This window comes from Oryzias latipes, chromosome 5 (assembly GCF_002234675.1).
Source record: "Oryzias latipes chromosome 5, ASM223467v1".
NCBI lineage: Eukaryota > Metazoa > Chordata > Actinopteri > Beloniformes > Adrianichthyidae > Oryzias > Oryzias latipes.
This window is the reverse complement of record NC_019863.2, coordinates 20223117-20248623: the sequence shown is the minus strand read 5'-3', so window position 1 is coordinate 20248623 and position 25507 is coordinate 20223117. Positions and strand designations below refer to the sequence as shown.

The 25507-nt window shown below is 41.8% G+C and overlaps 3 protein-coding genes across 13 annotated transcripts in view; 1 reads left to right on the top strand and 2 right to left on the bottom strand.

Moving 5' to 3' along the window:
* The first annotated feature begins 510 nt into the window (after nucleotides 1-510).
* Nucleotides 511-8762, top strand: kiss-1 (metastin). 3 transcript variants are annotated; one of them, NM_001122921.1, is given in 3 exon segments: nucleotides 511-538; nucleotides 7519-7621; nucleotides 8105-8365. In NM_001122921.1, coding segments are annotated over 2 exon segments (303 nt in total). In that variant the 5' UTR covers nucleotides 511-538; nucleotides 7519-7524; the 3' UTR covers nucleotides 8311-8365.
* golt1a (golgi transport 1A) lies at nucleotides 8645-11807 on the bottom strand. The gene is made up of 5 exons (XM_004068922.3): nucleotides 11691-11807; nucleotides 10621-10712; nucleotides 9367-9545; nucleotides 9198-9261; nucleotides 8645-9124 (listed from the first exon to the last, which is right to left on the bottom strand). Exons 1-5 carry the CDS (start codon nucleotides 11713-11715, stop codon nucleotides 9095-9097), a joined length of 390 nt encoding a protein of 129 aa, XP_004068970.1. The 5' UTR covers nucleotides 11716-11807; the 3' UTR covers nucleotides 8645-9094.
* Nucleotides 11808-13806: 1999 nt separating this feature from the next.
* The window catches only part of plekha6 (pleckstrin homology domain containing A6), a 38986-nt gene continuing 27285 nt past the window's right edge, over nucleotides 13807-25507 (bottom strand). For 7 of the 9 annotated variants that reach the window (XM_020703365.2, XM_020703367.2, XM_011475229.3 and 4 more), the window contains 14 exons: nucleotides 25371-25451; nucleotides 24288-24437; nucleotides 23724-23819; nucleotides 23476-23587; nucleotides 23236-23375; nucleotides 21879-22046; nucleotides 20691-20763; nucleotides 20420-20502; nucleotides 20092-20250; nucleotides 19862-20002; nucleotides 19587-19720; nucleotides 18159-18307; nucleotides 17711-17816; nucleotides 13807-16769 (listed from right to left, as the gene is read on the bottom strand). In XM_020703365.2, the coding sequence (XP_020559024.1) occupies nucleotides 17728-17816; nucleotides 18159-18307; nucleotides 19587-19720; nucleotides 19862-20002; nucleotides 20092-20250; nucleotides 20420-20502; nucleotides 20691-20763; nucleotides 21879-22046; nucleotides 23236-23375; nucleotides 23476-23587; nucleotides 23724-23819; nucleotides 24288-24437; nucleotides 25371-25451 (1575 nt within the window). In that variant the 3' untranslated portion in view covers nucleotides 13807-16769; nucleotides 17711-17727. The remainder of the gene's footprint in view (nucleotides 16770-17710; nucleotides 17817-18158; nucleotides 18308-19586; nucleotides 19721-19861; nucleotides 20003-20091; nucleotides 20251-20419; nucleotides 20503-20690; nucleotides 20764-21878; nucleotides 22047-23235; nucleotides 23376-23475; nucleotides 23588-23723; nucleotides 23820-24287; nucleotides 24438-25370; nucleotides 25452-25507) is intronic. The other 2 variants (XM_020703366.2, XM_020703368.2) reach the window with 2 other exon arrangements.

Here is a 25507-nt window from a genome sequence, read left to right as displayed (position 1 = left end):
AGGTTAAACACAAGTTTTGTGTTGCTAAGTCATGTGACTCTATGACAACCAGTCACAGCCAAGAGGGTCCAAATGAATAAGCCAGAGGGAGGGGCATGAACTAATGAGGTGGAGAAATAGAATGAAGCGAGTACTGATATGACTGGGGCAATAGTGGTTGATTAATAATGGCTTGGATACTTCTACCCATCCACACAGCAGGAGCACCCACATCCACAAACATCCAGAGTGGAACCCGGAGCCATTCTCTCATCCATCCCTGCTCCAGCATGTCATACCAGCACTTTTTTCTGTTTTCATGGGTTTATTTTTAGTTTTAATTATTAGACCCACTTCAGGATCTGCCTGCAGACCGCCATGACACGCAGGCAATCATCTTGACCAACGCACTGACCCCCGGCAGGAGAACAAACAAAAGTTTGAGGAGCATCATGGATGTGGAGGGGGAGCATGCCTTTGATGACGTAGGTTGGCCACCTCTAAAAGGCCTGAGCACAGGGGAAGGGCTCTGATCAGTCAACTCACCTTCGACAGAAAGGTAAGGTAGTGCGTGCTGTCTGTGTGTGACGCTGATTTGGAGGTAGGTCTAAGCAGATGGGAGCTGAAGGTCCGAGTGGAAGTCTGCATCCACTGAAGGTTTTTATGCCTCCATCAACGCTGTTGTTTCCTTCTGTCCATATTTACATCGGAATCTGATTTGATGCACTTGGAGCTGTACAGAAATCCAATTGACTAGTGAGCAGATCCAGTCTTCACAAAATCTGCAGGATCTCATTCTCTATTTTCTGGCAGACAACTTTGATCTTGTGGAGAGGGAGCATGAGGTGCTGTGCCCTTAGCTGGATTTGGTTATTCTGCTGGTCTCAACTGGTTCTGGTCCACTGAGGAGAAATGCACTTTGTCTTTGCTGCCACTGAGGATCACTTCACAAAAATGTTATAGTTAGAACTTAGATCTGGAGAATAAAGTGGTGCTTAAAGCTGTCATAAAACCGGTTTTTCAGATAAAACCTTAATGGGAAATTGTTTTACATTAAAAAAACAGTAAAAACACGGTGTGAATATGATTGTTTAATGTGGGAGTTTTTTGTAAAGCTCTTTCACATAAAACGTCCACTGATGTGGCACAGTGCAAAATAGAGGCTTTCCTGAACTTGCTTCAAGCTGGTGAAAACCTGCTCAGAGAGTTGCAATTGTTGTTTCTTAGTAAAAAAAAGTATTTCTGGTTTACAAATTATCTAAAGATATAACTTTATTGTTATACATTGCTGAGTTTGCAGTTACTATCAAATCATGAGCTTCTGACATCTGTAGAACATGAACATATTCTGATTCAGGAAAGGTGTGCATCGTCATCATCAGCCTATGTTTGACAGCTTTCATAAATGTGCGTGAATGGGTAGGGTGGTGGTGGTTATGGTGGTGGGTGTCAGTGTTATTTCTCTAGTCTGATGCATCCACTTACAGACAAATAGATCTGTGTAGGTATTTTGTTGTCCTTGTTTTTAGGTGCCATCTGGCTTAAAACTGTACGGATGGATAGCTCCAATATTGCTCGACATTTTTTTTCACTTGTAATGTTAGGTTAGGGGTGTGAGGGGCTGTGAGCTACCGAGAGAGCACGTAAACAGATGGATGATGGGGAAAGGGGTGGGCTTACTCCACGCTAACAATACCGCCCACATCTCTGAGATGACTTTCTAATGATCTCCTGTCGCTCTGCAGAAAAAACTATGTCCAAGAAAATGACAGGTTTTTTTATTTTGTGTAAAAATCACACAATAATAATGAAAAGACCACTGGGAGTGATTTTGTAATAGATCAAAAGATGATTGGAGTGGGACTTTAAATTAACTCAACTCCTTTCTAGGCTAGCGCAAAGAACTGCTCAATGTAGTGTACAAGGCTAGAGGTGGGGTTTATTTATTTATTTATTTAAGCTTTATTTAATAGGGACAGTGCACATTAATGAACATCTACCAAACAATGATAGGCGTAAACATGCTGGATTATAGCAATGATACTAATATGCATCCATAGTCCCTAGGCAGGAAACATAAAACAGGACAAAACAAAAGACAGTCACAGATACAATAAGAACACAAGAAAGTGGTACATTACGAGAGTTAAAAGTCAGTGGTTACAGGACTGGTTTGCTTTCAGCCACTGCTTGGGCTGTGTTTTGAAGGTCTGTAATGTTTGACACTCCCTTATGTACAGTGGAAGACTGTTCCAGAGTTTACTGGCCTTTACAGAAAGAGCGTTTTGTCCAAAGGGTTACCTGGCTCAGAAGTTGGAAGTTAACAAATACTAGAAAGCCAAATGATAAATCATTAGACATTTGATTCCACTGGTGAGGTTGCAGATTTGATGACAAAAAGACTTCATAAGCTTGACTCTGATCAAACACTCAGGGGTTCTTTAGCATATAAGGAACCAGTCAAAGACTTTGGTTAATACCATACCGTAAGTCGTTCATATAATTACCATTTATATAAACGACCTTGATAAAGGTATCATCGATAACCTGCACTTATATGCTGATGATACCATCTTGTACACTTCAGGACTTTCAGTTGAGCTTGCCATATCAAAGCTCCAATCAGCTTTTACAGAACACCTTTTATCATTTAAAACTGGTTTTAAACTCTTATAAGACTAAAGCCACAGGGGTTGCAAGTCAGTAACTTCTGTGCCGGTCCCAAGCCCGGATAAATAGAGAGGGTTGCGTCAGGAAGGGCATCCGGCGTAAAAATTGCCAAAATAACCATGCGAATCATCCACAACACTTTAGACATACCGGATCGGTCGAGGCCCGGGTTAACAACGACCGCCACCGATGCTGTTAACCTACAGGGTGTCGGTGGAAATTTGACTACTGTTGGTCGAAGAAAGAGGGGAGGCAGAAGGGTCCGTGGCCAGAGAGAGAAGGGAAAAGGCAGGAACATAGGTTTGAGAATAGGGACTCTTAACGTTGGCACAATGACAGGGAAAGGCAGAGAGCTGGCAGACATGATGGAGAGAAGGAAGGTAGATGTACTGTGTGTGCAGGAGACAAGGTGGAAGGGCAGCAAGGCACGTAGTATTGGAGGAGGATACAAACTTTTCTATCATGGTGTTGATAGGAAGAGAAACGGGGTAGGAGTGATTCTGAAGGGGGAGTTTGTAAACAGTGTTCTAGAGGTGAAAAGAGTCTCAGACAGGATGATGAGCCTAAAGTTAGAAATTGAAGGGGTGATGGTGAATGTAGTCAGTGGGTATGCGCCACAGGTTGGCTGTGAGTTAGAAGTGAAGGAGAGATTCTGGAGTGAGTTGGATGAGGTCATAGAGAGTTTTCCCAGAGGAGAGAGAGTTGTTATTGGAGCAGACTTTAATGGGCATGTTGGTGAGGGCAACAGAGGTGATGAGGAGGTGATGGGCAGGTTTGGTGTGAAGGAAAGGAATCTGGAGGGACAGATGGTGGTGGACTTTGCGAAGAGGATGGAAATGGCTGTAGTCAACACTTACTTCCAGAAGAGAGAGGAACATAGAGTGACATACAGAAGTGGAGGTAGGAGTACTCAGGTGGACTACATCCTATGTAGACGAGGTCATTTGAGAGAGGTTAATGACTGCAAAGTGGTGGTAGGAGAGAGTGTAGCCAGACAGCACCGCATGGTGGTGTGTAAGATGACTCTGGAGGTCAGGAAGAAGAAGATAGGGAAAACAGAAAAGAAGACCAAGTGGTGGAAGCTACAGAATGAAGAAACTTGTGAGGAATTTAGGCAGAAGTTGAGGCAGGTCCTGGGTGGTCAGGATGAGCTTCCAGAGGACTGGGAAACTACAGCAGAGATTATCAGGGAAACAGGTTGGAAGGTGCTAGGTGTGTCATCTGGAAAGAGGAAAGACGGTAAAGAGACTTGGTGGTGGAATGAGGAAGTACAGGAATGCGTCCAGAGGAAGAGGTTGGCTAAAAGGAAGTGGGATGTAGAAAGGACTGAGGAAGGTAGACAGGAGTACAAGGAAGCGCAGCGTAGAGTGAAGAGAGAGGTGGCAAAGGCCAAACAGAAAGCTTACGATGAGCTTTATGACAGGTTAGACACAAAGGAAGGAGAGAAGGACTTGTACAGGCTAGCCAGACAGAGAGACAGAGATGGGAAGGACGTGCAACAGATAAGGGTGATTAAGGACAGAGATGGAAAGGTGCTAACAACCCAAGAGAGTGTACAGAAAAGATGGAAGGAGTATTTTGAGGAGCTGATGAACGAGGAAAATGACAGGGAAAGAAGGGAGGAAGATGTGGTTGTTGTGGAGCAGGAAGTAGCAGAGATTGGAAAGGATGAGGTTAGGAAGGCTCTGAAAAGGATGAAGAGCGGAAAGGCCGTTGGTCCTGATGACGTACCTGTGGAGGTATGGAAGTGCCTAGGAGAGACAGCAGTGGAATTTCTAACAAGGTTGTTCAATAGGATTTTAGAGAGTGAGAAGATGCCTGAGGAATGGAGGAGAAGCGTTCTGGTCCCGATCTTTAAGAACAAGGGTGACACGCAGAACTGCAGCAACTATAGAGGAATAAAGTTGATGAGCCACACAATGAAGCTGTGGGAAAGAGTAGTGGAAGCCAGGCTTAGGAAGAAGGTGGAGATTTGTGAGCAGCAGTATGGTTTCATGCCCCGTAAGAGCACCACTGATGCCATTTTTGCTTTGAGAATGTTGATGGAAAAGTACAGAGAAGGTCAGAAGGAGCTGCATTGTGTGTTCGTAGATTTAGAGAAGGCGTATGACAGGGTGCCGAGGGAGGAGCTGTGGTACTGTATGAGGTCGTCTGGAGTGGCAGAGAAGTATGTCAGAGTAGTTCAGGACATGTATGAGAGAAGTATGACGGTGGTGAGATGTGCTGTAGGTCAGACAGAGGAGTTCAAGGTGGAGGTGGGACTACACCAAGGATCAGCTTTGAGTCCTTTTTTGTTTGCTATGCTGATGGACAGGCTGACAGACGAGGTAAGACAGGAATCTCCCTGGACAATGATGTTTGCGGATGACATTGTAATTTGCAGTGAGAGTAGAGAGCAGGTGGAGGAACAGCTAGAGAGGTGGAGGTTTGCTCTGGAAAGAAGAGGTATGAAGGTCAGTCGTAGTAAGACAGAATACATGTGTCTGAACGAGAGGGATCAAGGTAGAAGCGTTAGGTTACAGGGGGCTGAGGTGAAGAAGGTGCAGGAGTTTAAGTACTTGGGGTCAACAGTTCAGTGTGATGGGGATTGTGGAAAAGAGGTGAAGAGGCGAGTGCAGGCAGGTTGGAGCGGTTGGAGGAAAGTGTCAGGAGTGTTGTGTGACAGAAGAGTGCCAGCAAGACTCAAAGGAAAGGTGTACAAGACAGTGGTGAGACCAGCTCTGCTCTATGGGTTAGAGACGGTAGCAGTGAGACAGAGACAAGAGGCTGAGATGGAGGTAGCAGAGATGAAGATGTTGAGGTTCTCCTTAGGAGTGACCAGGTTAGACAGGATAAGGAACGAGTACATCAGAGGGACGGCTCATGTTGCCTGTGTTAGCGACAAAGTCAGAGAAGCCAGACTGAGATGGTTTGGACATGTTCAGAGGAGGGATAGTGGATATATTGGTAGAAGGATGTTGGAGATGGAGCTGCCTGGCCGGAGGGCAAGAGGACAGCCAAAGAGGAGATATATGGATGTCTTAACAGAGGACATGAAGTTGGCTAATGTTAGGGTAGAAGATGTTCATGATAGAGTGAGGTGGAAAAGGATGATTTGCTGTGGCGACCCCTGATGGGAAAAGCCGAAAGAGAAAGAAGATAAGACTAAATACATGCTATTCTCTAAAAGCAAAGCCAAACTCCAAAACCTGCTCCCAATTACTACAAAAGAAGGACATTTAATTGAACTGGTCACAGAATACAAATACCTTGGTACTTTAATTGATGACTGTCTAGCTTTTAAACCACATATTCAGAAACTAGCTCACAGGCTGAAACTAAAATTACGCTTTTATTTCAGAATCAAGTCATGTTTATCATTTAAAGCCTGTAAGAAACTTGTCACTGCCACTTTTATGTCTGTCCTTGATTTTGGTGATGTGATTTATATGAATGCTTCTGCTGATGCTTTGCATGCTTTGGACACTGTTTTTCATGGTGCACTGCGTTTTATAACAAACATGAGGTCACTAACCCATCACTGTTCTGTATGCTCGAGTAGGTTGGCCCTCCTTATCCCAGCGCAGACTGAAACATTGATACCTTTTAATTTATAAATGCATTCTTAGGTTGTTACCGTCTTATCTCCGGCAGCTCATAGAACTGAAGAGCAGCAGCAGCTCCAGCCTGCGGTCTCAGGACATGCTCCTGCTCTCTGTGCCCAGAGTGCGCACAGAGATGGGGAAAAAAAGGCTTTTAGATTTGCTGCGGCACAGTTTTGGAATGAACTCCAGAAAGAGTTTAAATTGAAAGATTTGATCTCCCTGGGCTCTTTTAAAAAACTTTTAAATGAACGTGAGACAAAGCTTTCAAACTGTATTTATTTAAAACTGTCTTTTATGATTGAGTGTGAGTGTATATAAGGGTTTTGTGTTATTGTTGTGCTGCTGCCTCTTGGCCAGGACGCTCTTGCAAAAGAGATTTTTAATCTCAATGAGTTTTTTTTATCCTGGTTAAATAAAGGTGAAGAAGAATACATAGACCAAACCAAAACTAGCTCCTCTGTAGTTGGACGGGCCTATGTGTAAGGGCCACGACTGTCTACAGCCTACAATGTGCATCCATCACAGAGTTGATTCTGATTTAGAAACGATTAAGCCCCAATTTTGTATTGTAACACTCTTCAATTTCTAAAAGTATTACACACACACACAAAAACAATATGACTCAAGATTTTTTAATCAGTCTCAGGTATTCCCCCACTCTTCCCCAGTCTTTCACCCAATACAACAAAGATTTTTTTATATTAGTTCGTTATTTACAAAAGTCACCGCCTCTCTTCCTGGCGTCCTCCCCCCTCCATATAAAATCAGAGATCCAAGTGACTCACGGGACGTCAAAGTTCCGTCCGTGGGAAGAACGTACGCGGCTTACCTGCTCTGTCTGTCCTCGGTTGATGGGGTTTTCAGTCATCCCATACATGTGGAGGTCACACCCGATTGCAGAAATAAATCCCAGAGTATTCCACTGACGCGGTTGGGCTTCTCTCCGACGTCACGGTAATCCTCGGCATGTACGTGTCCTGCGGCTGTCAACTCCAGTGTCTCCCCGCTTCACCCCCTTTTCATCGTATCAATCAATCTTTCACCTGGGCCACAGGAAGTCCCCAGGTAGCCATATTTGTAGTCCAGTGTCTCCTGATAATGTAGTTTAAGTACCCTGCTATCCATTTAACATAAACCTCATAGAAATAAACATATAGACAGGACCATATTAACCAGGGTTAATAAAGGAAAGTCAATACTGAGTTTTCTCTTTTTTTCAGTAAATAGACAATCCCAAACATATATTTATGTGGCAATGCTACAGTACGTTTTCTTTTTCCTTTAGAGTTTCATGGCGGCTCCACTAATAGTTGCTGTGATAATGGGGGCTGTGTTGGCACAGGTGTGGACCGCCCACCACCGCCATCAGTCCACCATCCACACTGAAGGTACAGTTCCTCTGCATTGTCTCTGTTTTCTTCACACAGGCTGAGAGTACCAGCAGGAAGCACAAAACATTTGGGCAAAATGGCGTCAGGATGTCCACCTGTTCTGTTTGTACTGTGTTCACATTGACTGCATTCGTCTTTATTTGTAAGCACCTTTACAACACTCAAAGTGTTTTGAAGACAAAGCAAAAAAGAAAAGTTTCACGGTTTTCCACAGATTGATAAAAAAACACAAGATTTCCAAAGTAGGACTAGTTGTGTTAAACATTTCTTTGTGAAGAAATTCTCTTAATAAATCTGCATTATCCCACAATATTCAGTGTCAGCAGCACAGGGTTTTGGACTCCACAAAGAAAAGAGTTGAGCAAATTTAGAGCTTAAATTCCAACAACATTTACCTAAAAAGAGGATTTTTCTCTTTGGAGTTTTAGTTATTTTCTGTCAGCTTATATGTTTAAAAGAAATCATGTGTTTCTCCTGCAGATAATGCTCTGCTCAAGATGCTGAGGAATTTCAACTACCTCTCTTCCTCCATGAAGGAGTGGCCAAAGAGTGATCGTTCATCTGATGGAGGGACTCCAATGGTGGGATGCTGGATGGTGAAGGCGCTCCACCCTGTGGCTATAAAGAAACGCCAGGACTTGTCCTCATACAACCTAAACTCTTTTGGTCTCCGTTATGGAAAATGACAGGTGTCTGCTTGTTTTCTCCTGGTTTGTTTGTTTCTGTAAAATAAAATATTCAAAAAGAAGAAAGAAGGAAAAATGTTGATCTGCAGGTCACAGTTGGGCCAGAGTCTCCTTTCTTCAACTTGCTGTTCTTCCTCTGCAGTTTCTTAACATTTTGTCTTGTTTACACTCAGAAATCATGATTATAAATTAGGAGTCTTTGAAATAAAATTCTTAGAACTAAAATTCCAATGAATGTTTTCTCTTAGATACTCCAAAGTCCTGTAGTATTGTATTGCTGAGGCATTTCAGGTTGGTAGAGACATCTGTCAATCAAATGACAATACAACCTTTCTGCCTAATTTAATAATTTATTAGAATTAAAACAGAACATTCACAATTAAAAAGTTCTTCCTGTACAGTTTTTTATGACATAACATGGCTATTACAATAAAAACCTATTTTATGAACCAGACCTTTGAATACAAAATGTTACATTATGTGTAAAGTTAAAATTTAAATGAAAAACCATCCCCAAAAGGTAAATTTGGGATGTGAGGAATATTATGAAATTCGAAAACAGAGGGCTTTGATGGCATTATTTTCAAAAACAAAAATCTTTAACCTGTTTTTATAAGCAAATGTCTGCAGAAGTCTGAGAAATGGATGGATCTTACACTGCCAAAACACAAAGACCAGAAACATCCCTTCAACAAAACTCTGCTTCTTCTCTGGTTCTCCGCTTGCTGGTCTGAATGGCTGACCAGCCAGGCATCCCCTTTACCACACTGTTGTGTAGCTGTGTTCACACCATGGATTGACTGTTGGGGAGGAACTGTGGGGATTGCAACAGCCTGTGACATACACAATACTTGATTTGAGGGAAACAAGAAAAGAACGCAACCTACCGCACTGAGGAAAGGTAAGTTAACGATTGAAAGCACAAACCCAATGGCCACAGGAAAGAAGGACCTGCAGAGGAAACACCATTTTCATGTATTGTGTTTGAGATGCCTCCTAGTTAGCAAAGAGAAACAGTCAGCCTTAGAGCTTATCGTGAGGAACATCTGCACCTACCTGAACAGAAGAACAAAACCATAACTCTCCACCAGCATTCCAATCACTGGCCAGCGAAACAGCACCAAGGTCACTCCGCCAAGAAAAAAAAGTGTTCCTCGGAACTTGTTTCTTTGGAAGAAGAAATGTGCTGTCCTCCTGATGCCAATTATGAAGCACAAACCAGCAAGGAACAGGATCTACAAAGAGAGTGCCATGAATATCTGCACCTCTCCTTTTGGGTGGGCCCTATTGAGGCAGACGGGTTCAGCATGAGGCTCTCTTCCTGTTTGCATGGAATTCCATATTCCATGCAACACTCTTAAAAATATATAATTACTGTATTTATTTACTAACTTCTCTTAACTGAGGTTTTTTTTTTGAATACCTGAAAACCAGAAAAACAAAGAGACCGAACCAAAACATAACTGTGACTTCTACACAATACAGCACTTATTATTTTGCATTAATGTCTCACCACTTCATTAACAAAAGAAGAACAATATCTTAGCTTTGAATGAAAACAAACATAAAAGTAACTATGGTTGTTTAAGTAGCAATAGTAGTAGCTACATGAAAAGATCACCTAGTTAGGTGTGTAAAGTTCGAGACATGTGTTCACATATTCCTCCCTTACTCAGTTTAAAAAACATAATCAAAAGTTTATTCTGCATTTGACTTAAACCAGACAATAAGAGGTTGGCAATTGGACAGGTGGTCTTTTATCTATTTATGGGTTTATTTACAGGAAGTGAGCATCTCATGTTGCTGAACATGAGATGCTGTGCTAACTTGTAACTTGTCAAGAAAGTAAGTTTGCATAGAGTCACCTGTGTGCACAACAGATGCTGAGATTCTCTTTTTTGCAGTATAGTTGCAGTTTCAGTAAATGAGATTTTATCAGGAAGCTGAGCGTGAAAGAGCTTCACTATGCCAGGTCAGTGATGGCGTACCACAGGACTATGTTCTGGTACAGTTATTTAATCTTCACATGTCCAGGGTCTAACTTTCCTTTGCAGCTGAGTATAGGCTCTGGCAACCCTGTGACCTTGAACAAGAATAAATTGATTAAAAAATGTCTGTATAGATGTTCTTTTAGAGTAAGATATGATGTTAGCAACTCTGTTTTCTTTGATGGCACTGCTTAACCAATAAAGGACAGCTGGCTCCCCTGCTCATTGATCCTTGGTTAGCCGTACCATCCAGCAATTAGCACGGTTATGGGATGGGGAGTTGCAACCAGATGGATGCAACATGTCAAAAAGAAAAACTCACATTTCCAAAGGCCAGCAAGACGGAGTCAAAGTACAGCAGAACCCCAAAGAGCAGGAAGAACAAACCGAATCCCATCAGTCCAACACCAATCTCTGCAAAAGTGAAGGGGGGGGGGGATTCAAAGACAATCCTATTACTGCATTGTTGTACAAAAATTTGCTGCCATAGATGGTTCTTGTTGCACATTTTACAGAAGAAGTAAATCTAACCATCAATCAAGTAAAGAAGAATGACATTTTAAAGCTCCACTCCAATTTTTTTTTATCTATTGCAAAATAGATCACACACATCTACACAGTTTATGTTTGTTTATGTGGTTAATGTAAAAGAAGGACATTTTTTGTTTTTTTGTCAAACTGCCTTGTTTTAATGCTCTGTTCTGTTCTCTGTACCATTTCAATGGCTACGTCTGCTAAGTTTACCACACCTTTAACACACCATCAGGCTACCTTGTGTGAAGTACAGTCAGGGAAGTACACATTTTTAAGTTAAGTGAGTAGTGAAGGTGTCTGTGAAGGTTTCATGTAGAGAGGGGCAGGAGCATTTTTAGACCAAATCCTGCTATCAATTGATTATGCATGATGATTTGAAAACAGGTCAGCATGCAACTTTTTTTTTTTTTACAGCAAATGGATGGATCCAAGTTGAGTCTATAGGACCTCAATGTAATTCTAGCTTCTGTTTGAACTTGAAACAAAGATTAGTCATTTGGTGTTTTTTAGGTTTTACCTTTTTTTCTTAAGAGCATTTCAGGGAGCATTTTACGTTTTTTAATTCAACATAGAAGATAAGCTTCTGTGTACTATTATTTTTTATCATTCATTTTTCTCTCGAATAGAACATTCTTACTGCATAAAACCAAAACAGTGGAATGTTTTTAATTCAAAATTTTGATGCCAGTCTTTTTACTTTACTGACAATGAGTTTTGGCCACAAATATTGACTTCCTTGGAACTAATAATCACTATCGGACTTTAAAAAAATCGTAGAAGTCAATTACTGGTTCAGATCCAGATAAAGAGGCTTTACTGTCCTGATTGAAAAGATCAGCAGCCCTTCTGAACACTTACTCTGAAGCTCTGTGATGGTGGCCATGCTGTGTCTCTGTGCTGTCCCTCCTTTGTCAGCGCTGGACGTCTCCTCTTGGTGACCTTTGTGCGGTGACGTTGTCAGAGTGTGAGGTGAACATTAACCCCAGACTTGGGTAAGTGCTGAAACTACTCTGATGTCAGCACGAGAGGAAATTTGTGTACTTTGAGTTCGCCTCTGTTTAAGTCTCAGAAGGTGTACACATTTGGTTCGCTTAAAGTGAACCATAGTTCATTTAACCCGATAATCCAGAACACATTTTCAGTTTTAATGCACCTAACTGGACCCTGGACCTTTTGTAATTTCATATGAACTTTTTTCAGCCAAAAAAAAATTTTTAAAGTAGCAATCCCAATAGAAAAAAAAACGTGCTATATTTTTCAAGTACTTTTGTGTTAACAAAGTAATAGCATAAATGTAGCAGTTACAATCTATCTTCAAAAATTTGTAAAAAAATAAATAAATAAGGTGAATCCTGGCAGTGCCCTGCCAGTTTGGGGGCCCCACGGAGAGAGAGTGTGGGTGCATTCGTGGTGGACGAGCAGTATTAGGCAAGGACAGCAAAAATGTATATAAAAAATATTTAAATTATTTTTCAAAACATCTAGATGGACAAAAATAGGCACTGAAAAGAGGTCAATGTAAGCTTTAAATTTAACAGGAGGGCAACTGAACAGACAAACAAAATTACTTAACCCTTGTGCTATCCTAGTCACTTTAACATTGGGAGTTGGGTCATCTAGACCCACAAGACAGTGCGCTGAACTTTTTTTCTTCAATGATTTGTGATCTTCACTGGTGTCCATGGATTACATGAAATCCTCTTCACCTTTATCCACCTTTGTCATGGTAGGGATAACACGTCAATGTAAGGGTGGAGTCATAGGATAGCACAAGGGTTAAACTGATCTAACTAATTAGAAACACAAGGGAACATATATAGTGGCTGATCAGGCCAAAGAGAAACACAAGTGGGAACTGAAAAAACTAAGACGGATTTCATAGCACAGCAAACAAACAAAATGAATGTCCCCCCTATGATAAATTATCATACAAACATAAGGAATATAATAAACATCAAATAAAAGCTAAAGTAAAGCAATATTTAACACAAAATTGCAGAGTTCCTTCTCCCCCGGTTGATGGTTTAGTCCAACTACTGACTGGCATGCTTTCTGGTGTCAGGCCTGACTTGATGGTTCCAGCTCAACAATGGTCCACTCAACACCGGTAACTAAAAAACCTGAGCTGGCATCTGAATCTTAACTGTATGGCCGGATATTTCTAACATTGCTCACCATTTTGTTGCACCAGTAATGTTAGGTTGGGGGTGTGAGAGGCTGTAAGCTAGTGGGAGGGACGATGGGAAATGAGTGCAGGCTTACTTCACGCCGACATTTCCACCCACAACTTAGAGGCAAATTTCAAATAAACTATTGCTGCACTGCAGAAACAATGTATGTGTATATAGGGGGCGGCCGTGGAGCAGCGGCAGGCCAACCCATGATCGTAAGGTTGCAGGTTCAATTCCCGCCCTGCACACCTATGAGTCAAAGTGTCCTTGGGCAAGACACTGAACCCCACCTTGCCTCTGGTGGTAGGCGGGCACCTGTGTTTGGCAGCAGAGTAGCCACCAGTGTGTGAAATAGTGAATGGGTCTGTGACTGTAAAGCACTTTGTCCTTGTAGGTAGAAAAGCAATATATAAGTATACGCCATTTACCATAGAAAATGACACATTTTTTTATTTTTATTTTGCTTAACCCTTGTGCTATCCTAGGCACTTTAAAATTGGGAGTTGGGTCATCTAGAACCTTTTTTACTTGAATGACTTGTGATCTTCACTTGTGTCCATGTTTGTCATGGTAGGGATAACACATCAATGTAAGGGTGGGGTCATAGGATAGCACATGGGTAAATATTTTTTTGATTTGATTTATTTATTTATTTAAGTTTATTTAAGTAAATGGAGTAATTATAATTAAAAGACCACTGGGAACGCTTTTACAATAGAGCAAAAGATGATTTATTTAGGATTTTAAACTCGCACAACATTGACAAAAAAAACAACTGTTAACAAAAAAGAAAGACACACAGCATGGGTGCAGCAGCATCAAGGCTTTAATTCATTGAAAATTATGGTATTAAAAACAGATAGCGTTTAAGCAGAGTTTGCAAAACTCTGGAGATCACATACAAAAAGCCTATAACTTGACTCAAACTGGACAAACAATAGACTGGAATTTTAGTCACTAAAATTATCGTGCAGTAAACTGTTTTTACTGAAGGGCTTTGAGCCTGCATAACAAGAGTCATATTCAAATGTACAATAACCCCTTTTTGGCCCCTAAAACCACAGGGTGTGCATGTTTCTTTTTCTTTTTGTCATTTAACCTTTCTAAACCAATTTGCATGCAGAAATGCATTAACAGTGTTTTCACGTTAAAAAACAAAACAAAAGAAATTCATAATTAAGAAACCTGCTTGCTTTAAAAACAGCAAGTTTCCTTATTAATTACTCTGGGTGACATTGCTGACCTGCACTGTTTATTACTGCATGTAGAGAGGCGTTGGAGGTAAAATGATGAGGATATTGATGGTACCATGTTTATTTCAACTTTTGACGAGGTAGCGTTCACTGTGTCTTTTTACTTTAACGGTTTACACATTTTTAAATAAAAGAAAAAATGGAGAGCATCAAAGCTGGTGGATTTTCTGTAATTCGCAGCTGCACGTCCAGCAAGGAACTCAATCATGAGCAAACTTGAAAGGGTCAGTGGTACAGAATCCTTCAGACTGACTCAAAAACACAGACCTGACTCATTCACATCTATGGAACATCTTAATTTCATACATTCAATTTATTGCAGTTTTCTGACAGCAAGCAAATCTTGCATAGTCTAACATTAAACCCAACGGATAACAGAGTGAGTAAAGGCAAAACTTATAGACAAACACTAAAGCTAATGAAGAGGAATCTTCTTTCATCATGTACAAAAGCTACGTCTAAAGTCAGATCCTGAACACCAGAAGGCTGCCTTAATCAAATGAAATCTCTGTCTTCCATCCGTCATTCACCCATCACCCTACAATTTATCTATCTATCAATATATACTTCCATCAATCCATTTGTCTATCTAACCATTCATCCAAACATCCGTCCAATGGGTGTATTTTTACTGCTACCAAAGCTATTTAAGAACAATTAAAAAGACAAATATGTTTTTACTTTTTAAAAATATTCAAGAACATTAACATCATTATCAATCACATAACAAATAGCAGATTGATTCCTTTTAAAGTATTACCTTCTTTTAAAAAAAAGTGCTTTAAAATAGGAAAACCAAAAAATATTCCCACAAATCCTCATTTCCTTTTTGCATTTTAGGATTATTTTGTGCAGGTGATACATTTTCTTAAATGGTTAACTCAGAATAGGGTTTTGATAAATCTTTGTGTCAGCACAGTTTACTTGGTACAACCCTGACTTTTACAAAAAGCAACTGGTAAAACTCCATCTGTGCCTAATTTCTTTGTGGCTTATGAGCTACAGCTGTGTGTAGTTTCAGTTGTGTCTCACAAGGGCAATTTAAGTTGATATGAAGGGCTGTGAGCTTCTGTTTTAAGTAATTGGCTGGAGATCAGAAAAAATGAAGCATTAAGTGGAAAAAACAGCTTTTGCTGAACGGGAGGTTTACTCCTCAAGCAGATGCAGCTGAGAGCCTGCCTTAATCCCGCGCCTTCAGGTTCAGCTACCGTTATGTTTGGATGTGTGACAAGCATTTACACTTGGAAGCATCTGGAACAGGCACTGTGTGACACCCCAAATGACATGAATGTGCTCATCCTGCAATGGGACTGAAACGTCACACTGGAGCTATATTTGAGGCTTTATTTACCTGCTGCAGAGGGGCTACAGGGGCTACTGATCTTTTTTCTGTAATAACTGAGGAAAAAGCCTCTGTCTGTAGTGATTGAATTCACCTTTACCAAACCCCCAAAAAGTTGAAAGCTTGAAGAGCAACTTTTCATATAAGCAAATATATAAGACAGGGGACAGGTTTAAATGTAGGGTCTGTATAGAGACAGACAAAAGCAGGGGACGTTGTTGTGGTAACCAACACTTGACTTGCTGCGCATTGGAAAAGCTTCATAACTTGTCCTTCTGTCATGGTGAAAAATAGCAGTTACATGGAAGAATGTAGGAAACTTTGTTTTAAGGGATTGCTGTTTGTCTGGTTGTTTCTCACAAAATCAACGGATCATAAAAAAAAGACATACTTCCTTTTAAAATGACTTTAAATGAGAGATGACCAGTGTTTAACTATGGCTTATCAAAATGTCATACAACAATGATTTTCAAACCCGAAATTTCAACATAGCAAAGTTTGTAAAGAGATTATACCACTTCTGTGACTCTGGCAGAAACTGCATGATCTGAGTCAGCTGCTGGACCAGCCCTGCAGAAGATCTGAGACCCAAAACTCCAGTGAAATCCACAGATGTTAGGAAGGCTCCTGCTTAGTCCAGTGTGATTTTGTTATGGGGCGTGTTGTGTCAAAGACAATAACCGAGGCAGTGATCTGCCCCACTATGTCACATAGTTCAGATGAAGATGAGCAGGTTCTTTGTAGAGGTTTCCTTCTCCACAATTTCAGGCACGCGGACTTTGAAGCAGAAATGTTCTCTCAGACCCAAACGCAGAAGCAGAGACTCTGGAGCAGATGCCTGCCCCCCCCCCCCACCTCCACTGCCTTTGGAGTCACACCCTCCATTGTTTCAGAACATGCCAAAAGCAGTTGACAGTAAGCTCACAGTTTGACGATGTCATTGTAAAACATTATAGCGCCAGCAGGTTCAGAAGAATTTGTCCTGAGCTAAACTAAAGATGATGACACAACTTGGCAGGAAGAGGTCTGATGCCTTTGTGCTACATGGGTTAGATCCTCAAGCTGAGGGGGCGCATTCTCTTGCCTCCAATCACTTTGAATGCTCCCTCCCATTAAAATGTTCCTGTGAATCCTCAGAAAGATGCTCCATCAAACTTCACCGCTGCCAGAGCTTAAAAGACGAGAAGCAAAGAAAATAGTTAAATGCAGTACACATCGGGGCAACAGCATGATAAAACCTCCACCGTGTTCAACTAAAGCTACGTTCACACCAGGCATGTGACGCATGTTCTTGAAGGTGCGTTTAGAATATGGTGTTCACACTGGCCTGTCGCTACCTGAAACTAGCATATGTCTGCCATCTACAGATGGAAGATGGTTGGTGCGAAATGTAGTATCAGTATAAATCTCATAAAATTTGTTCCAGGCTTTTGCTTTCACTGCTCTATTCCGATATATGATAGACTTGGTGTCATAGAATTCTGGCCGGGTGCAAACTGCAAACGTTAAATTCTCCTCAATGATCAATTTTCAAACAGTTGGCACTTTTGTGAATGAAAAAGGACGCCATCCCTATGCCTCTACCAAATCCCTGTGCCTGATTGGCGAAAACCTGAAATGGGGATATACATGCGTTTACATAGACTTCATTGAAAGTGGTCAATTGAGCCTGAGGGCGGTGTGAACGTAGCTCAACAGTCAGCTCTTGAGCCCATCTCAATTCTGACACTGATATTTTGTTCTTTAAGGTGTATTTGCACCGACAATCCATGAGGAAAAATATTGTTGTCTTCTGTCCTGCTTCATTTCAATCTCCAAGTTTGGTGATTGCTGCTGTGTTTGATGGGACTAAACTAATCTGCTGTAACCCTTGTGCTATCTTTGGGAGTTGGGTCATCTAGACCTAGACGTTAAACCTTTTTTCTTCAATGATTTGTGCTCTTCACTGGTGTCCATGGATTACATGAAATCTTTCCACCTTTATTCACCTTTGTCATGGTAGGGAGAACACGTCAATGTAAGGGTGGGGTCATCCAAGATAGCACAAGGGTTAAAGGAGGGCGGGAACATTGGGAGCTTGGAATGGGGGTGCTACTAAGGACAGACACTCACCTGTGCGTCTTACACTTTCAGGATGTGTGCAGGGTTAAAGAAGTCACTGGAGGATGGGGAGGAACCAGGCTGCTCGGTGACATAGGGGGGCTGGAGGCACACTGGGCTGAGGTGAGGTGGGGTGGATGCATCAGGTGAGAAAGAATAAAAGGGGAAAAACGGCAAAAATAAAAAGGGACAGTGAGGTAAAAACAGTGGATCACGTGAAAGGTCTGGAGAAGGGTGTTGTTCTTCCCAAATGCTGGACCCTAAACTCCAAACCCTCAGCCCTGAAATCTAAACCTGGGAAAGCACCATCACGTAGAGCTGTAAATGTAACTTGATTAAAGCCACAGTTGGTTTTTGGACCAGCAGTTTTACCTCTGCTGTTATCGCAAGTTTTATTCTTTGGTCAGATTTGGACTTGATTGTGTTTGGGCTTAAGGGGCACTCTGGTTCTGTAACTCACCGGACAGAAAACGGCTACGACGAGAAGCCTCAGCTGCCAGAGCGCACGTAATCTCAATCCGCTTCTCTTGTTCCAGCAGCTGGTGCTGTGAGCTGGCTGAAGCTCCACCCTCCACTGGGCCATCCAAAACTGGAACCACGTTCTGCAGGCTGACAAAGGGCGAAGGAAACACAAAAATCAAACAATGACCTTCAACGCACCAAAGTGAGAGGTAGCTAGCACTCTCGCCTTACAGCAAGAAGGCCCTGGTTTGAATCCTGATTGGGACCTTGTCGTTTGGAGTTTGCATGTTCTCCCTATGCATGAGTGGGCTTAATCCAGGCACTACAGCTTTCTCCCAAAGTCCAAAAACACGTTTTTTAGATCAACTGATGGTTCCAGATCATCCCTAGATGTGAATGTGAGTTAGTGATTGTGTTGTCTTGAAAGACTGGAGACTTGTCCAGGGTGTACCCTGCCTTTGCCCAACAGTACCAGGGATGGGCTACCATCCTGTGACCCCAAAAGGGATTCAGCAATACAGAAAATGAATGGATGAATGACCATGAACTAGAAGATACATGTGGATATATGGTGTATTTGCCAACCAAATGCAAGCTTTGTGTACAAGAGTAAAGACTAAAACAAACAGAAACAGGAGAACATCACCCACAAATTAAAGCACTTCATCCACATTAATAGGGATTAATGGGGTAAGATTTTCTACCTTGCCTTAAGGCCCAAAGAACTTTATAGTTACAGTCCAATTCTCCCATGCACACACACATGCACACACTTTGCTCCCTTTTTTAGCGCCACCAGGAGCAATTTGGGATTCAGTGTCTTGCCCAGGGACACTTCAACACAAGGGCGGGCAGGGAGGGAACCGAACCTATGATCCTCTGATCAGAAGTTGACAGTTCTACCTTAGCACCACAGCCCCCAAAAGTTAAAATTCACCCAAAAATGTAAATATTAAACATGCAAATTTAGCAACCTCAACCACAAACATTGAAATCACACTTACAAAGTGCACATTCTCCAGCCACAACAATAAAAGACCATAACTGTGAAAAATGGAGAGTCCATTCTCAACATTTGAAGACTAGCTCTCCACTTAACATCCCAGAATACAGATCCCCACCACCACCAACACTTTCCAGTAACTCTCAAAGCAGAGAACCCACAATTTTGAATAACCCTACAATGAAACCACAGAGATTGTAAGATGGACTTTGTCTGTAAAGATGTGGACTTTGACCATATATCATTGTGACATCATTAATGTGAACAAGTAATCTGGATCGTGATGCAAACAAAAGGTGTTCTCTAACCAGGGAAAGTTTTTCAACTTCCAACAAACAGACAATAGCTGGATTCACCGAGCTTTGAAAAAAAAAACAGTTAAGAGAAGAGGCCTGGTGGTCCAGATTTTGGATTCAACCTTACTTTGATTTGGCTATAAGAGTCTTGATCCGATCCAACTTCTTCTGCTTCTCTTTCTGCTCCTCTGGGCTCAGAGGAGTCTCATTCTCTGGATCCAGGAGGCTCTCTGGGATTATGGGTTGGTCTTGAGGTGACATCTGCAACAAAAGGAAACCATCGGTCCAGCAGCAGAAAAGACCTTAGATTATGAAAATTATGAAAATTTAAGATGCTTAAACCTCTCACCGAGTATCCTAAATATCTGCTCAAATTTAGTTTTCTGCAAAATGCCATCATACCTCTCTGCTGTCATGCATCCCTTCATTCTGCAACCGTCTGAGCCGAGCAATCTCTTCCCACGGTGACTCTTGGTTGTCATCACGAACTGCTGCCTCCAAGTCCTTAATGTCAATTTCATGAGCTGTTACTCGCCTTCGAACCTGCAGACACAGACATCAGTGGACCAACTTCAACCCAGAATTATACTTTTGAGGATGGTTTGGGTTGGTAAGAAGGTACTTATTCGTACCACTTTGAAGTTAGGTGGAAGCGGGCCAGCAGAAAGATTTAGGCTCCGCCTCTTGTCTCTCATGGAGCTGCTCATGTTGCGACGAATTCGCTCGTTCTGCTCCTCTAGGCTCATCTTGGACCTTAATTCTGCAGGAAACACTGCACTCTTTGGGCGGTCCTACAGATGAAAGTGGCAGAAGAATCCATGAGGCTCCTCCATGGGTGGTACTGATAGACTTTGAGTCTCCTTTAAATTGACTTAAATTATTCTACATTTGAATTTGAAAGTTTAAAGGACCTATTGTGCACTTTTAGGAATGTTTGCATCTGTGCAGAGTGTAACAGACCTTGGAGATGTGCCGGGGCACTTCAGCAGAGCTTCTGTGAGTTTCTTCAGCGGGAGACTTGGTTCTTGGAGGTACAATGCCAACTGAAAAATAGTTCAGAAGAGTGAAAGATCTGAAAGCACTGCCCTGCAGGTGTTACTGAGTAAACTGTGAGGTTCTAGTCAGTTTCTGCCAGATCTCACTGAGGAAATGGAGCTCTGTTCTCAGATAGGTTTGGAAACACCTCAGGAAAAAAATCTGCTTTAGTTAAATAGGGTGGAGATGTCTTTACCTTTGTTTGTGGATTGTTTGTCCTGAACCTGGTCCTGAACATCTCTCAGACTACTTTGTTCTCCTGTCCTGGCCTACATGAAACAGACATTACAGATGAAGCAGAGGTAAGGAGTCAGTGAGCATCTAGAACTTCTGCTTCACAAAAAAAAGTTAATGTTAGGTTGAACTTGATCACGGGCAACTAATCCTAATTGGAACAACTAAGGTTAGTTTGTTGAGAAAAACAAAAGTCTTCTGTTTACATCGTTGGATCGATGATGACGAATAACTACTATGTATGTTTACTCGCAAGGTTGTTTGAAAGTTCATTAAACTCATAAAGATTAAAAGTTCATTGAAGTCCCACTCAGATCATATTTTGATCTATTGTAAAAGCATTCCCAATTGTCTTTTAATTATCATGCAGTTTTTCGCCAAAATCAAAAAACCTGTGTCATTTTCTAGGAAATAGTTTCTGCACAGCAACAGGAGTTCATAAGAAATTTGCCTCCAAGTTGCGGGGGAGACTGTTGACTTGGCGTAAGCATTCCCATCATTCCTTTGTTTACATGCTCTCCCATTACCTCAAGCTTCTCACAACCCCGATTTAACATTAGCAGTGCAACAAAAGTGGTGAGCAGTATTACATCTATCCAGCTGTAAAGTTTTGATCCAAATTCCAGCTCAGACGAGGAAAACAAAGACGCACATGGATCTATTCGTCTGCAAGTGGATGCATTGGAATGGAGTGGAGCAGGGACCTCTTGGCCCTGTTGATTTAAAACTCCTAGTCACACTGAATTTTGTTACAGACACACCAATACATTTATGATAAGATTTCTTTAAGAATTCTCTGCAAGAATGATCCTACATTGCCTGATACCAAAATTACTTCAAGTCCATAAAACCAAATTCTGATTGTAATAGACCAAAACTGTCTGGGCCTCATGAATTCCAGCAATCACACAGATAAAGAGTTTTGGAATCAGTATGTTTCAATAGTAAAGGACAAGAATGTAGTCTAGATTCAGACAGACTGAATGGAGCTTGAAGCTGTCAGAGATGCAGGTGGGGCTGTGAGGAGATGAAAACAGGTCTTAGAAGATGAATGGTCTCTGAAGGCGCGTGAGGGTAGGAATTATGGGATGTTTGGGACAACAGTAAGAAGTGAACGATGAGGGAATGGATGCCACGTGCGCCTGTATACCTGTCTGATGCAAGAGTCTTCATGGTCAAGGTAACTTTCATCCATGCCCAAGCTGTGCAGCCAAGCGGTGCTGTCAAGAGGTAGGGGAGGGACAGAGGGGGGGAAGGTAAGGGAGGGCTCCAGTGGGTAATAGGACTTGGGCAGAGGAGGCCTTGGGGGAACACTTTCCTACATCACATAATAGAGGCAAGGAGGAAGAAGAGAGGGAGAGAAGGGAGAGAGTCTTGCTCATGAGGAGAAAAAGAAGGCTGATGAATTGATAATGCTGTTTTTTTATGAGACAGAGGTTAACAAAAAACCTGCTGTTTGGAGGATAAAAGGCTGTAAATCAACCCTATCCAGCAATTTGTGGTAAATTTTGAACGCTCATGTGCCATACATGAAGTTTGCTCACATCTTTCAGTCTTGGTGATTTACACTAGTGACTAACAAAATATAATTTCGGCGGAAATCTCTGCAGAAGAACACGGTCTACAGGCTCCTCGTGAGCTGATTAAAGCAGTAACTCTTTGGAGATATGATGATATGATTGTTTGAATGTTCTTAGGTATGGAAGGAGGAGTGAAGTAAGGTAGAAATGTGGTAGAGCTGCTCAAAAATGAGTCTGCATGAAGACTCGGCCTGAAAATTTACTGGCTATGTTTGGCTGAGTCAGGATGCATATCAGAGGATCCACAGAAAGCTGCCCCTGGTTGTTGGGGTAGGTAAGAGGCCTTTGGCTCCCTGGAGAAGAATTATAGGACTGAGCATCTTGGGCTTGCAGGTCTGGGCTGCAGCGCAGTGACACACCAGTTCCATGTGATTTCTGCAGAACCTTTTTCTGTGACAAGTTTCCGCAGCCCACCAAGTGATCTGTAGAGACGAAGTCATCTTCTCTCATGCCAAACTGGACTTTTTTACTGCTGTCTGCTGAAGTCAACCATTGCACCCCCTGAAAGTCAGAATACTCTGTGATCTCTGAGCAGGAAAAATGGATGGGTAAGATGCTTTCTCTTGGCCTGGTCTTGTCTGGACCTAAATCCAGGGCAACATCTGGGCTCACCAGTTTGTCTATTTCTTCTACCACAGCCTCCAATCTCCCTGTAGACTCCCTGAGGCTTAGAAAATTTGAAGGGGAAGGAGAGGTGAGTTCAAACCCGCCATCATACTCATTAGTCCTAATTTCTACATGAGGTACAACGACAGGCTGACGGTGAGGTCTGGGTCTAAGTGCTTGTTTTGGAGTAACAGGGCGTGGTTTAGGGTGTTTAAAGGACAATTTTTTACACACTTCGGGGCTACTTCTACTTTCTGAGCATGACCCTAGGTCAGGCTTTTGACCAGTGATGCCCCCCAGCTGGGTGTGTCCGGTGCTTACCTCCGGGCCCAGTTGTTTGGTGGGGGAGGCCTGGCAACCTTGCACTGGGGAGAAGGGGCTGAGTGGACTGGTAAGGCTTACTGAGCTCAGGGGACTGGCAGGACTATTGGTGCTAAAAGAACCGGATGCACCGCTGGCCACTGTGGGGGAGACAGAGAGGCATGTTCAGAGGCATGTTGCAGATGACAGAGGTGGACGTTGGTATTCATGTCTTCATGTGTGGCTCTTGGGTCACCTCACCTCTGTGCTTGGCTGTGTCAGTGCCTCTGGATGAGTGGTTTTTGTGAAGTCCCTCTAGGACATCCTGGACTCGCCAAAACTCTTTCTGGATGTGTCTACGAACAAGTTCACTCTGAAAACGTGAGGTGACAAACAGTCATGAGAAAAAGGCAGGTTTGTGGGTATAAGTAGTACTTTGTCTCACAACAACATTGCAGTCTGTTCTTCTGTCTGGACAAAAGAAAAGTTTTAGAAAAACCATTAGTCACCTGTCCTCCAGCATTCAATTGTTCCCATAAGTCTCCATGGATGGCGTTGGCTTCATCCTCTAAAGCTTCAAACTCCATGCGCATTGTGGTCAAAGCCTGAAAAGAGAAAATGCTGGCTCAAAGAAAACCCTTCAAAACAAAAGTCTCATGGGAGCTTAAACTTTTATTCTTTTAAGTTATGACTTCAAACAAATGTTCTAATTTGTAATGATGCATGCAGTTCTGACCTTAAGAGTTATATTCATAAGTGCATCCTCATCCAGAAAACAGTCGTGACTAAATAAAACAACCTTATATGACTCAAGGGACCCTGACCATGAATTTACATGACAGCCTGTTGGGACCAACCAAGAGAAACAAAACAAACTTCTGATTCCAGCCTCCCAATCTGAACAAACAGAACAGGACCCATTTTTCAGTTCCACTTGACCCAGTTCATTGATTAAAGGTGCTCAATGTCGGAAGCAGCATACCAAGATGCCATACTGGGTTTCTCTGTGACATTCAGCAAAATCTGCTTGGAATGAGTTTATTGTGTGACACATGACTGCACCTCTGACTTACACTGGAGGCTTGGGAGAGTTCTCCTCTCAAGTTGATGAGTTGGTTCTGCCAAGCCTCTTTTTTGAATTGGAGCTTCTCCATAATTATTGGTTGGTTGTGGTAGAGCTCCATCTCCTGATGAATCGCCACTAGTTCGTCCTCAAGGTTGTCCTACAGAGTCAATAAGAATACATCAACATAAACAGGAAAAAAAACAACGTTTTGAATGCCGGTGGATTTCTATTTCTTGACTCCTTAGACTAAACTGCTATTGCGCATATTGGTAAAATATACACACGAACAGGATTGTGTAAGAGTATGATTAGTGGCATTTCAATATTTATTTTGTATTTAAAGTTCAGAAGCAAAAAAAAAGAGCTTCAGGTTTTTTTTTAAATCTATTTTACATCATTCTTGACAATAAAAGACTTTGTTGATGCCAGAAAAAAACAACACACACTGTTGTGTATGTTGAGCAGCAAACAGATAATCCCTAAACTAAATTATACTGTTCAATATAAAAATATTTATAAACCTCCTGCTCAAATATTGCAGAGGTGGAGCCCATAGAGCAGAGGGGCACACCTGTCCATCTGAGAGCTGGCATTTTAACAGTTGCTCCTTGTTTGCTTAGGACACCAAAATCCTTCAATGTACTCTGATGATCACTTAAATGGGCAGTTATTAGAATATAATAAAGACAATCTGGGCTTATTGAAATGATCTTCACCAGGCGCGCACACAGATGGCTGAATTTCTCTTTAGGTTCCATCTTTTGACAGAAAGAACACACCTAACAGGTAATTATTGATGGGTGGGGAAATGAAAACACACAGACCCCTTCTGCTTTAAACTGAATTTTGTTATAGTGATAGTAATTCGTTTTTCATTAAGATAGTAATATTTATCATTCTTGTGTAGCACCTCGAGATAATTTCAGTTGTGAAATAATGTTTTGAAACTTAAATGTCTTATTCATTTAACATGTGACAAAGAATAAGAGTTATCCCCCTGTTTTTCACACAACCCCAGATGAAACTTGAATGACAAATCTAACGAAATACAGAGTAGAAATATGCTGGTTGTACGTGAAGAGCGACTCACCTTATCCATGCGTAATCTGTGCACCAAGGCCTCCTGGTCTTTCAGCATCCGTCTTTGCTCACACAGTCGGCCTAGAAGTTTCTGCTCCACAAAAACGGGACTCGGTTAGCTTTAGGTTTGAGGGAGAGCTCAGCTAA

Coding starts and splice junctions, on each gene's coding strand:
- kiss-1 (XM_023954650.1), top strand. CDS start 7,525: ATGGCGGCTCCACTAATAGTTGCTGTGATAATGGGGGCTGTGTTGGCA. Junction 7,622..8,104: donor GTCCACCATCCACACTGAAG/GTACAGTTCCTC, acceptor TTTCTCCTGCAG/ATAATGCTCTGCTCAAGATG.
- golt1a (XM_004068922.3), bottom strand. CDS start 11,715: ATGGCCACCATCACAGAGCTTCAGA. Junction 10,713..11,690: donor CACCATCACAGAGCTTCAGA/GTAAGTGTTCAG, acceptor TCACTTTTGCAG/AGATTGGTGTTGGACTGATG. Junction 9,262..9,366: donor GGTTTTGTTCTTCTGTTCAG/GTAGGTGCAGAT, acceptor TTTCCTCTGCAG/GTCCTTCTTTCCTGTGGCCA.